This window comes from Cryptomeria japonica, chromosome 4 (genome assembly GCF_030272615.1).
Source record: "Cryptomeria japonica chromosome 4, Sugi_1.0, whole genome shotgun sequence".
Lineage (NCBI taxonomy): Eukaryota > Viridiplantae > Streptophyta > Pinopsida > Cupressales > Cupressaceae > Cryptomeria > Cryptomeria japonica.
In genome coordinates, this window is record NC_081408.1 from 620,629,125 (window position 1) to 620,642,923 (window position 13,799).

At 36.3% G+C, this 13,799-nt stretch overlaps 1 protein-coding gene across 2 annotated transcripts in view; it reads left to right on the forward strand.

Moving 5' to 3' along the window:
• Positions 1-12,007, forward strand: part of LOC131037698 (uncharacterized) — a 93,307-nt gene extending 81,300 nt beyond the window's left edge. The window contains exon 5 of one of the 2 annotated variants that reach the window (XM_057969882.1): positions 9,825-10,271. In XM_057969882.1, the coding sequence (XP_057825865.1) occupies positions 9,825-10,124 (300 nt within the window). In that variant the 3' untranslated portion in view covers positions 10,125-10,271. Of the gene's footprint in view, positions 1-9,824; positions 10,272-11,516 lie in introns of those variants that run through there. The other variant, XM_057969883.1, reaches the window with a different exon arrangement.
• The last annotated feature ends 1,792 nt before the right edge of the window (positions 12,008-13,799 follow it).

Consider the following 13,799-nt stretch of genomic DNA (forward strand, 5'->3'; position numbering starts at 1 on the left):
TGCAAAGAAGATGATGCAAAGCAAAACCTTGAAGAAATGAGAGGGGGAGGATTGCAAGACCTAAACCACTATGCAGATTCAAACGAAAGACTTCATCAACAAACACAAGGAAATCAAGCAAGGGAAGATCTCAAGATCTTTGAAGGCTCTCACCACATCATTGAAGCATGAGGATATCACAGACTGTAAAGAAAGATCATTCAACTAACTCGAGGTCGTGGTACATAAAGAAAAGATAACCTACATGATGGAGGAATGTTTTACAATCTTGAATTCCCTCTGAGAATCCAAGAATCAAAGTTAGAATATTGAAAAGCTACATTCAACTAGGTCCACCTTTCATCAAGTATATCAAGGAAGAATCAACCAAAGTCATCACAAGACCTGCATCAAACATGATTGAAGAAGCAAATAGTTTTAGAAGAGTTAATCAAAGTTTACTTCTCATCATCATCATTACACTGAGCAAATTGGATAATGTTGAGTATCAAGAGATATCTGTCAACATCCCTTCATGATGATGAATCAAATCAAGTCTACAAAGTGCAAGATTGAGGTGGCATCCTAGTCATTACTCCACCAATCAGAAAGGTTCCACTTTAGCGCTTCTAGATTCAATGAATCAGACCTATCCATGAATGCACAAACTCTGATGTACCTACCCTCAATATCTATTCGTTCACAGTCACTAAATGTAATTTTCTCATTGGCTAAGGAGAGTTTATTGTAACAAACCCTAATTAGGGTTTTCATTGTAAAATCTCGGCCATTGATCTCAAATTGATTCGAGCCATTGAATTGTACTGAGAGCACTATAAAAGGCTCAAGCTCTTCATTTGTAAAGGTTAATAGCTAATAGTTAATAGTTAATAGGGAGTAGAATAGTGAATAGAGTGAACAGAGAGGAGAATAGAAAGAATAGAATAGCAATTAGAGTAGAGTAGGAGGAGAAGGCAGAAATTGTTGCCTAAGTTGTAAATGAACTCCATTTTCATTGAAGTTATGGTGAAGTGTGTTGTTTCTTTACAATGTGCATGGTTTCTTGTTGGATTTTCAAGTTAGATGATAAATAAATTAGATTGAATGGAAGAATTTGTTGAATGTATTCATGAGGAATCCGCTTAATCCATACCACTAGCCTCTTATTGATTGTAAGTGTGCCTTGTGTGGTCAACTTGAATGATATGAATGTAACCTCAAATTGTTATTCATCCTTTGTATATGCATTAATTTGAATGGTGAGCAATGTTTGATGATAATGATTTGAACATCTTTGAAATACCCTTAGAAGATGGCACTGAGCTTGTGTCAAATTGTTCAAGTTGATGGTGAGACCTTGCCTAGTAGGATTCCATATAGTCATTTGTCCATCTTCTTACATTCTAGGTCTTAGCATAGACTTCTCAAACCCTATTTCTTTTGCTCTTTTTTTTAAATTCCTCCAAGCAAGTAAATAGGGTTTAAGTTCTAGCAAATCGAGCATTTAGGCATTCAAACGTAAGTTCCCTTGTGATTCCAGCATAATCACATCAACCAACAAAGCTTATCCACACATAGTGACCCTATATTCATGAACCTTGGAGTCTCCTCAAGTGATAAGCTAATCTTCAGCATTTGAGAAACTTTGTTCAAGAGATGATAAGATACTTTTGGGTATTTTATTATGTGTTCGCGTGTGCCTAAAAAACACATCAACACAACCCTTTTCAACATGAATTATTTTACCTTCTCCACTTTGGCAATGTTGAAGTGCTCCTAAAGGGGAGGAATTGTTTGTACGAAGTAATTTTGTAACATTCAAAGCAAGTCAATAAACAGATTTTCCTTTGTCTATTGAGAAAAAACTTTTATATTGTTAGCATCACTACCTCCCAAATTAGGGAAATCTTTTCTCCATGCATCTAATAGCATATTGATGGTTGCCCTCCATGAGTGGCTTAAGCTCTATGTTATCGGTCTGCTAGGTAAATCCCCCCAATTCGAGTCCTGGTCTAGTCTCTTGTGAGGGCTGCTTAGTGTCCTGCTAATCACTTGTGGGTGTGTTTGGGATGAACTCAGGGATACCCACAATGAATTTGGTGGGTACCTTGCCTAGGCAATGAATTTTGCCCTTTTAAAAACTTTTTTTAACTTTAATTTGGATAGAAAAGAAAAATTCACCCCCCAAACCCTAAATGTGGTATTGAAGACATCTTAAAGACAAAACAACTCATTTCTCATATTGTGAATGAAAAACAAATATACTATTCATCCTTCCTAAACTTTTTTTCTTGCTTGCCATTGCACAAATAGAGTTGAAGATATATTGGTGAACATTCCAAATTTGTTGGTTTGCTATTCCTATGCATTTGCAAGAGTTCATTTGTTGCCAAGGAGATTGTAGAGGAAGATTTCTACAAAAGAGGTAGGTTCTTTTTTACTACATTTTTTTAACAAATGAACTTTTGTTTTGTTTTCATTCCTTTAGGAATATATAACACATGCTTAATTTTTTAAATGAATTAACTTGTATATATATTGTTTTCATTTGTTTCGATTCTTTGAATGTGTTCTTTATTGAACTTGTTGTCATAGGTATTACAATAGCATTTGGTTCTAACTTTGTGAGTCAACCTTCCTTCAAAAAAGACTCAAAACTCTCCCCTTTGGAAATATGTTGAAATGGTACAACTTCTAGGTGGTGGGGTTATGTTTGGATTCATAGTGGGTGTGATGTTACATATTCAAGCTCATACAGTGGAGTGAAAGACCATTTGTGCAACACCTTTGGACTAGGCATAAAAGCTTTCCTAGGCGAGATGGTGAACCCATTCTAGAATCACAAGTAATGACATATATTAATGAGAAAGATGAAGTAGATCAAGCAGCAAGTTTTAAGTCAAATCATCCTTTGTTAAATAAAGGATCTCGAGGAATGAAGCCCCCTCCATTGCCTTCTAGTCTTCAACCTATAGAGACCCACCCATTTTGTCCACACCTAAAAAACAACTCGTAGCCTTTACACATAAGAGATCAAAGGGATTGTTGGAAATGGCATTTCAAAATGAGTCTCGAGAGATTGTTGATCAATCAATGTTGTTTATTGACAACAAATGGTGAAAACAATTAATGAGGTTCCAAAAGGGCACAAGGGTTCATGTTTTGAGAAGGTGCATAGCACCCTATTGCAAAAGAGGTGAAGTTTGTAGAGGATTCATTGAATCCCCAAAGGGTTTTGTGGGTCAAAACAGGTGTGTCCATTGTTTCCAATGGATGGAAAGATGCAAAAAATCGACCATTGATCAATGTTATCACAATGTCCTTGAAAGAGAATGTTTTTGAGAGCAGTGGATTGGGAAGGGAGGTGAAGAATAGTGCATTTATTGCTAACATTCCTTGTCAAGCCATTCAAGAAGCGGGCCTTTGAAATGTTGTGCAAGTTATAACAAACAATGCCAAAAATTGTAGAGCGGTTGGGTTATTGGTTGATGAGCGTTATTCATGCATTTTTCTAACACCCTGTGTTGTCCACTCTCTCAACCTTATGTTACAAAAAATTGGCACCAAAATTGATTGGATCAAATAGGTGAATGTTGAGGTTGAAGAGATCCAAACATTCATTACCAACCATCATATGTCACAAGGCATATTTAGAACATTCTCGAAATTGGAGTTGTTGAAGGTAGTTTAAATATGTTTCACTTTAGTAAAATTTTTAATTTTAATTTTAATTTTATTTTTTTTAAATTTTGATTTTCAAATAGGTTGTTGAGATTCATTTTGCCTCCAATTCAATTGTGTTGAGACAACTTGTGAAGGTTTGTGAGGCACTTTGTAACATGGTGATCGACCCAAATTGGTCCATATGGAGGCAATCTAGCACTACAAGGGTAGCAAAGGTTAAGCAAACAATCCTAGATGACATTTGGTGGGATCGTTTTGAATATCTCCTCACTTTCATTGAGCTCATATTGAGCATGACCTGTTATATTGACATAGATAAACCTTGTTGGGTGAGATATATGATGTCATTGACTCAATGGTTGAAAAGATGAAAGCCATTCATAAATACAAAAGAGAAAGATCTTGAAGAAACTTTCTTCAAACAACTACACAAAATCATAGAATATAGATGGAACAAAATGACCACTTTGCTGTATCTTTTTGCCTTTGCATTGAGTACTAAATATTATGGTGTTGAGCTCCTATGTCAACAAGAATTGCCCCATATAGAGTTTTTGAAGTCGGTCAAGGGTACTGTTGATGTGTTTTTTATGCACATAACATTTCAGAATAAAATACCAAGGTAATTTACCCTCTCTTGAACAAAATCACCTCAGATGCTAAGAATGAGATCAACTAAAATGATTCCAAGGTTTCTACATGTCAGGTCTTGACGAGTGGGTAACTCAATGGTTGATGTGAATTGCTGTGTTTCACTTAGGGACTTACGCAAATGCTTGGATTATCATGAATGATGCGGAATAGGTGTGCTGACAACTTAAGATTTATCAATATGACTCTGGATTTACTTCTTACTAAAATAAGGGCAAAAGAAATAGGGTTTAGGAAGTCTATTCTAAGCTTGGGAATGTAGGAAATGATGAATGGATCTAGTGGAAACGAACTAGGCAAGGTCTCACAATCAGGTATTGACACAAGCTTAGTGCGATTGTCTAAGCTATACTTAAAGATTTTCAGGCTATCACCATCAAACGTTGACACCATCCAAGTTGATACTTGTCAAAGGACGCGTAATAGTTGAAGTTAAGCTTACTTAAATTCCAGTTGACCACACAAGGCGCACTTACCAACGGCAAGAGGCTAGTGGTATGGACTGAGGATTCCACACAAATGAATTCAACAAATCTTCCACTTAATCTAACATACATGAAAATAAATTCTAATCTAAATTCTAATTTAACTTGGAGGAATTGAGAACCATGAATGCAAATACAACACTTGAAGAGCAAAATCACGAACAATTGATCAATGATTATGATTCAAATAGCTGCAGCATATACCAACAATTCTACAAAAACTCTCTTACAAATGAGAGACAAGGAGGCATATATAAATTCTCTTACAAAATGGATGGCCTAGATTGATCTAAGATCAACGACCGAGATCATGCCAACAAAACCCTAGAATTACATAAAAAATGATGCCACCAACATATGGCCCAATGAAAAGATACCTAGTCATCAAATAGGGAATCTTCCTAGAAGATTCCTCCATGCATCTCTCTCTCTCTCCTAGCATACTCCAAGAATCTAGTCAATGTTGAATCTAACTCCTCCATGGAAATGCTAGGCAAGGTATCTTGTTGTAAATCAATCACGTCTTGTGAATCCGAGCAAGCATTTAAAGTGTTCTCCCATTTTGGCATGAGCTTCTGCGAACTATGAACATGAATCAACAAAGAGACCAAGTCGTCTATTTGACTCTTCTTCAAAGAGTCCAACTGGCAAAAATACATAAATTTCATCTTGTCTTTTAATTCGGCTAAGTGTAAACCACTAGCATCACTAACATCAACACCCAATAATTCGTCAATCGAGGCAAGGATCTTCATCTGAATGTCCTGAATCAATCCTTCCATCTCCATACAACTCGACTGGGCGCTCTCATAAGTTGATTTCTTCACGGCTAATGAACAATACCAGCCATGGAAATTGTATCTGTCTCCACTGTGCACAATGCTCTCGTTGACTAAGGTGGAATTAGGAATCTTCTTCAAAGCCTGGAGGCGTGGAATAGTCTTGTCTTGAATAGGCTGGAATTCTTCCCAAACTCCCTCCAAATATTGGATTCTGAATACGAGCCCTGTTGTCCTATCATATGCATGGACAAACTGAGTAAGGAAATCATCTGCCTGCTTTCTTGCGCTCTCAATCCACTTTTCCACCTTCGAGAGTGTACCTCTCACTGCCTCACAGTGTGAATGCATTCCATGGTCAACTGCAATAGGGGAAATAAGGGTGGGATCTTCACGCCTTGTCCCTGCAATATACTCTCTAAGTCTGATATTCTCTTCTCTGTGCCTTTCTTTCTCCGCAATCTCTCTATCTAACCTTGCATCGATTGCCTTGAGGTTTTCACCAACCTCTTGAAATTCTTGCTTTCTGGATGTACGACCAAGGGCAGCTGAAGTGATCTGGAAATCCATAGGAGTAGCAATGTCCGCTGTCACACCTGCAATAGGAACGACAATCTGCGCAATCTGCATTCCTGTCTCATCTCTAGCTATGTGCGACAAAATCTCCGCTCTCATGGGCTCTTTCTCCTTAGCACTCCTAGCTAGGTAGTCATCAATATCATCAATAGGCTGTACCATTAATAATTATCCTTGAGTGTATTTAATTTTGCTTTGATCATTCTTGTGAGCGGATCGTAACATCGTGCACACTCCAGGATAAACTCACTGCACTGTATGGACTGTGGAAACCCAACGACATGGAAAATGCCACTCTTCATAATGTTCGCATATGCTGGGGAAGGAACTTGATCTCCGACTCCGAACATCCGACGTTGCATTTGGTCTAAGTCTAGGAAATGCATGTTTGTATCTATGATCTCCTTCCATCTGGATGAAATCTTAAATTCTGGATAAAATCCAGTCTCTAGCATCTTCAATAGTTCTTTCCTTTCCTTATATCCAGACTTTGACATTGCACCTGTACGAAGCTCGAAGTTAGACTTAGGAAAATAAATAATGCTCTTAATAAAATTCCTGACTTACTAAAGATTTAGCTAATTAGAGCATGGAGTCAGAAAAATAATCCATACACTTGGTAAATTTTAACAATTAAGTTCAAAACGTGACAACACTAAAGCATGGAAACCTTTCATAAAATTCATTGATAACTCCTTATGCTTAGAAAATATGCAAGCTAAAATGCAAAGGAGTATACCAGATTAACGATGACTAAGGAAAGGTGTGAAAGGTTGTGTTTTCACACAATGTATGTCTGAAGACACCTTCCGCAGTCAACAATGGAGGTCAACAATTCTGAAGACAACCTGAAAATCAGACTTTTAAAACATGTTGTAATCTTCTAAAATGTGCATAAACTCAATAAAAATCAGTTTTAATGATGAAAACAATCATATTTAGGAATGTAAGTGTGGCTGGTAAAAAATTAATTTATGAGGACAAGTCTGAAAATTTATTACTTCAGACTTACCAGCACCTTGCAAAGTAGTTGAAAATCCCTGAAAATGATGAAAAATGGCTAACGAATTAGCTCCAAGCAAAATCGCCAAAATGGTTAGGTGGCTGGAAATGAAAATTTCTGAAGACAACCGCCTAACAATGGAGTTTTCAGACCTGCAACAGCGATAAGATGGTCTGAAAATGCACAAATAACTCCATAAAATACCTCCAAATGCAAATCGCCTTAGGTTGGAATTGGCTGGGCAATAAAAACTTAAGTTTGAAAATTAATGGGCAGCCATTAATGGAGGTCAAATCTAAAGCAAACCTCAGATCTGGAGCGAATCGGCGAGCTGGAAATGATGGCAGCCACCAAGAATGCATGAAAATCACCAAAATGTGGCACCAAAACTTCTCCCAAACTAAAATCGAAATTTTCCCACCTATGGCGCCAAACTAAAATTCTGAAAATATCATCAATGGCTGCCTGGATCTGCAACAATGGAGGTCTAGAATTGCAAGCAAAAAATGGAGGAAAATATCGCCCAAGTCTCCAAACACAAAATTGCCACTTTTCACCAAAAATCACTAAAATTTGCAAAAAAATCGCCAAATTTGCAAAAAAATCACCAAACTTGGAAAATCGAAAATCTGGAAATGGTCTTCAATGGTAGCAAGGGGAATGGATCAGCAAGCTGGAAAAAATGGAAGAAAGAATCCTCAACCCAACACTTCACTTCAACGCCTTGCTAAAATTCGTCCAACTTGGAGAAAAATCGCCTTTCATGGAGACACCTGGCAGATTTAATAATAAAATAATGTTAAGGCTCCTCTCTTATACTTGCTTTTACGGACGCATCTATTCTGGCTCCAAAACAACGGTACGGATTGACTAACACGCGTGTTAGTCGCGCGTTTTACACTGTCGATTTTGTAATTAACGGCTGAGATTGACTAACCTGTCGCTAACACGTTGTACGAAAGGTTCGTTTTGGAGCCAGAATAGACACAACTGTGACCCTCTCACTTTCACCACACAAGCAATGTGGTATAAAACACTTGCTTAAATACTTGTTTGGTAAAAACTAACTTGCTTCTAGAAGGTTAAAATATTAAATGTTTATTGCAAGTTATTTAATTTTGCTTTTAAAATTTTAAATAATCATTAATAATTATTTTAAAGCAATTAAAAATGGGGCTTACTTATTCAAATATTGCAATTTAAATCTAAATTAAGCTTCCAGAGGAAAATCGACTTGGGTTGGGATTGAAAAATCCCTTTAAAAATCATTAAAGTCTCAAAAATTTCCCCACAAGGGAAAATCGACCTTAGCTTGGATAAAAATCCATGCTCAAATTCATCAAAATGCGCACAAAAACACTCCAGGGGAAAATCGATGGCAGTCTGGATTGAAAATCCACACTCCAAACTCACTTTACTTGCAAAAATTACTCCCTGGTGGAAAATCAACCTCTGTCTGGATGAAAATCCAGACTTAAAACTCTTCAAAATGCTCTGAGTGGAAAGTCGACTTGGGTTTGGATGAAAATCCGGACAAAAATCTGCACTAACTTGTCACAAAACATCTTAGTGGAAAACCGACCCAGGCATGGAATCATCCTCAACGTTGTTCGCACTATAGTCTGCACTCCAGTCCGCACTCCTGGTGGAAAATTGATGGCAGTTTGGATAAATCCTGACAGTTATCCAAATTTTAGCACTTCCAGGGGAAAAACGACCCAGGTATGGATAAACAATGGTGGAAAATAATAGCAAGTATGGATTTCAGGGGAAACCCATGTGTAGTGTGGATTTTGAGTGGGGGAATGGGTTGGGTAGTCTGGAATATGAGGGGAAAAGCACGTCTAGCATAAAATTTGACCTTCTAACCCTTGGAATATGGATTTCCCTTAGGAATTTGGTATTTTAACCACTCAAAATCGCTTAGAAACTTTAAATTTAGACTGGATTTAGGCAAATTTTCCAAAATATTAAGCGAAACGCTAGGAAAATATTGGAATAAAGTGCGAAATCAACTTAAATAATACCTTAGGAGCGAGAAAACAACTCCAAAAGGTCTAGGAATACCCTGGCACTTTAAAATCACTGATGTGCGTGTTTAAAAACTCGTTAACGCTCAAAAGGTTAACACTTAGACAAAATTTAGGATCATTAAAATATCAACGTTTGCAACTTGATCCTATAACTTCAAAAACCCTAGACGGCACTAGGCATGATCAAAACTCCGAGACTTGGGCACGGGAAACACAAAATTGCCCACTAAGCAGCCAAAACCCTAACCTAACAACATAGAAAGCAGGAGAAGAGGGGGTACCCGTTAGCAATGGGGCAATGTGTGAAAAGGTCACAACAGGTACAAGGAAATGCTGTGCAAAGTTTTCATTGATCCTAACATGCTAGATACAGTGAGAATTGAGTTCATGGATTTTGTACACTCCAACGACTTTAGTATTGATGCTTTTTTCGGGACAAGTATAAAGTCAATGCTCATAGTTGGTGGCACTTCAATCACCAATCATTCACACACCTACAACCTCTCGTGATCAAAATTTTATTGCAAGTAAGTTTTACAAAAAAAACTTTTATATTTTGAGTTTAATTTATATTTTAATTTTATAATTTAACTAAAATTTTTTGTAACTCCTAACTCTAATTTTGTCTTAGTAGGTTGCTAGTTCATCTACACTTGAGATGGATCAGAGCACATACTCCATCCACTCAGTAAAGTGCTATCAACTACACTCAAAAAAGGCAAAGACTTGGTGTATGTGCATTCAAAATTGTGACTCTTTACACATAAACAAAGTGGCTACAAGAAAGTGGGATATTGAGCCCGAGCATATTGAATTGGATGCTTCCACTTCCCACTTTGCTACACTTGATGTTGAAGATCAGCCAACTAGCGAGCATGAGATGCTAGGGCTAGTGCCAGTGCCAGTGGAATTGTTTGTGGTTTTTCTAATTTAGTAGTGCCTACATCATCTAATATGGATGGTGATGATGATATTTTTGAAGAACCATATCATGATTTTTGGTCAATGATAGTTGATTGTTGACACCTCACATTATTATTTTATAATGTTAATATCTATCATGACATTTGAGTTTTACTAATTGACATTGTAATATTCATTTTTATTTTTATAGTGGTTTTGTTTATTATATAATATATAATATATGATGCTATGTCTGTTGTATTTTGAACCTAACTACTGCTGCAAATATGTATATATTTCTGATTTTTATATGTTTTTGTATGGATGAACCCAAAACAAACCCAACCCCCAAAATAATTTTGACCAAACCCTCGAGCCCAAACCTGAACCAGCACCAGGACTGGTAACTTAGCTTAAGCCCAAACTTTCATCTCTATTCAGATTTTGTATATTTTAGGTCAACTGTTTCCCTCAAGCACCTTGAAATGGCATTCATCCACTTCTAGAACTTTATTTTTTTCAACACAGATATGGTAACTGGTTTTAAATTAGTATTCTGCTAAAGCTGAATTGATAATTTACCCTTTATATCTGGTTGAATGAATTGAGTTCCTACAATGAACTTTGAAGACACGCAGTCTGGAAATAAAAAATATTCTATTTTCATAAATGTGAGAGAAACATGTATTTAGTGATCTGCACAGATTGTGAAAAATGCCTAGCTGCCAGTCTGGCAGAAGATACTTTTAGTTTTTGAAGTCATGGCCGGACGACAGTAAGAAATTTGAATGGTCCAGTGCAGATTTTATGGGTAAGCTGTTAAAATTCTTGAATAACTGACGTTTGGACCATAGAAAGTCATGGAAGAATTTCAAAGTGAGTCTTATGTGATGATTTATTTTAATTTAAAGATTATTGTCTCAAGAATTAATGCTATTAAAGTGTCAATTATAAACTGAAAATTCTATATACCTATGCCAAGTCGAAAGTGGAAATGTAAACTATGTTGTGACTACTCAAGTTAGGAGACAATTTGCCATTAATAATGTTCCTTTATTGTATAGAAGCATTAATGTTTATTATCTAGTTTGAAGTCCTATTTCGTATATAGTGCTTAAAACTGGTATTTCATGGTCGTCATAAGTCTGAAGAACTCTGCGTGAAGTATGTTCTTTAGTTATATGAACCACACGAACTTGTTTCTTATGCTGTTTACGGTGTACACAACCTTATGATTAGAAGAAACGTTTTATTGACCATTGTAGTTTCAGGGGTTCAAGAAAAGGTTCTAAATTTAGTTTACTGCTGTAGATTCTAATTTTATTCTTTATTTGTTTTTCTTGTATATATAGAGTATAAAATGGATTTGCATTGTGTTCTCACTTTTTCCATTTTAAATGTATTTTCAACTTGTGTTCTGCAGAATTTAGCACTCTTTGGCGCCCTTCTTTTCTTCCTTGGTACAAATTCGTCAAAAAAGAAACACAGGATGAATACTATCAAAGTAAAAGGCAATTAAATTTAGAGCATAGCGCAATTTATTCTAGAGCATGATGGTTTGTTCTCAGGTTATGTTCATGGAGATTGATATTTCGTTCAAAGTCTCCGGTTAAGTCACAAATTTGGACAGTGGCGAGCACGCACAATGGAAGCTAAATTGGGTGTATCATCTCAAGCAGGCCCAGATTTTGGGCTCTACTTGTTTCATGACTTCCATGAGATTGTAATGGAGGCAATTCTTAGTAGACTTATGAAAGTTCAATTTCTGATTGATTAACAGAAAGTTCAATGTTTTGATCAGGGTACTTTTGTTGTATTCAAGGTTTTTGAATTTTCATCAATATTGATGGAAGAAATTGCATGTTAACATTTTGTTTATTGTTGAATTAAGTTTTGGGTAGAACATTTTTTTCGTTTTGCTCTTCCATTAGTTTTGTTAGGATGCGTCAATATTTTCTTTGACATGATTATATTAGAAACAAATGGAGGCATGCCCAATGATGAAATAGTTAATTTTATTTGCCCACACGCTTGTGCATTTGTCCAGTTTGACTTTCATTTCAATTTCTATTCAAAAGGAATGTTTTCACCTACTCCTTTAATTTAATTATTTATTCTTTTACAAATCCAACCCGATTTGTATTACCTGATACGCAGCAATTTTTTGTTGTTTGAGCTTCTGAAAGAGAATCTCCAGAAGTGAATTGGCTGTTCAGAAGTGATGGGAGTAAATGTTTAAAACTTTAAACACTTCCCAATGTTGCTGTCAGCCAAATTCCAAATCCTTTAAGGCTCGCAAACACCTCAGGAACATTTTATTGCAATGTTCAAGATACGTGCTTATTTTCAAACTGTACTCTGATAATTGCAGCATATAGCATACAAATTATTAAGAAGAATTCTATAGAATACACAAATATTTAAAATGAAGAACCATCTAGAACTAGAATATTAAAATACAAGAGCACTCTGTAACTAGCTCTATGATTCCTCAATTACAAAAATTGCCATGGTTGTCTTCTTTGCTTTCTGATGATTTCCTCCATTTAAAATGACTTTTTGTGAAAGGTTTAATATTTATTATTCTTTAGTTCCTTGATCCATCAATGGTAGGTGAGCCATTTTTTTTGGTTAGATAGTCTTTCCCCTACTATGGGTTCGATGGTGTGTCTTAACTAGGGCCTTTCGCTAACTCCAAGTTTGATAGATGAAGAATAAATAGCTTGGTCAAACCGAGTGATGAACTTTTTGATCTTCTGATGTTTGGTTCACTTCCGAGTGAATTGCAATGAGTTTTATTAACTGGAATTTGAAGCATGATTTGCTTGGGTATAATGCACATCCGAGAAATTTTTGTATTAAAATGCCATAGGGATCACTTTACTCCCTCTTTACCTTGTCGTGACTTCTATTTTACTGGCACCCAAGACATGTGAACAAACGAAAATCGTTTTTTAGTGGAGAGAAGTTATCTGAAATGGGTCCATTCAATCATTCACTTTCACATAAACTAATTCAAGCACACTAAACATGAACAAATTACACCGAAAACTGAGATAAAAAGGATGAATTAGTAACAGTTATTGAAAGAAGGTAACAACCAAGGAAAAGGATTTGGGGAATATCTAGATCCCTAGAAAACCCATCGTAGGTTTGGCAGGTCAACATAGTAAATTTAGATTAATTTGGCCCTTGACAAATTTGTTATTTTGACTTATGCGACTTTATGCTGATTACAAAGGAAGCTAACAATGGCCTAGGTGTCTGACAGGACATCTTAGTGCCTCATTCTTGTGAGCCTCATCAGTATGTGACAAATTGCACGTCATAGTTCTTACAATGTCAATTTTTTGAAGATATTGCAAAAGAGGGCCTCTAATTGGCTAGATAGAAGCCAAGCTGTCCCCTACCTCGTTTACCGAGTCTCTTGCGCGAGATGAGCTGTTGACGGCCTGGTTTTTTGTTTGCTAGGATAAATACATGTAATTGGATATGTAAAACCCACCTGTGATTGTGGGATTATTGGGAAAGTGTGTTAGAAGCTGGAATCCGATTAGTGCAGGCAGAACAAATTTGTTCTTTCCCACCTTTTATTTTTTTGGGATATGCCAAGTTGCAATTTCATTTCTCTTGCTTTTTTGTTTTTTTTTGGGTTTAATCTTGCATATTGCTTACCAACACAACATGGTAACTACTCTTTTGCAAG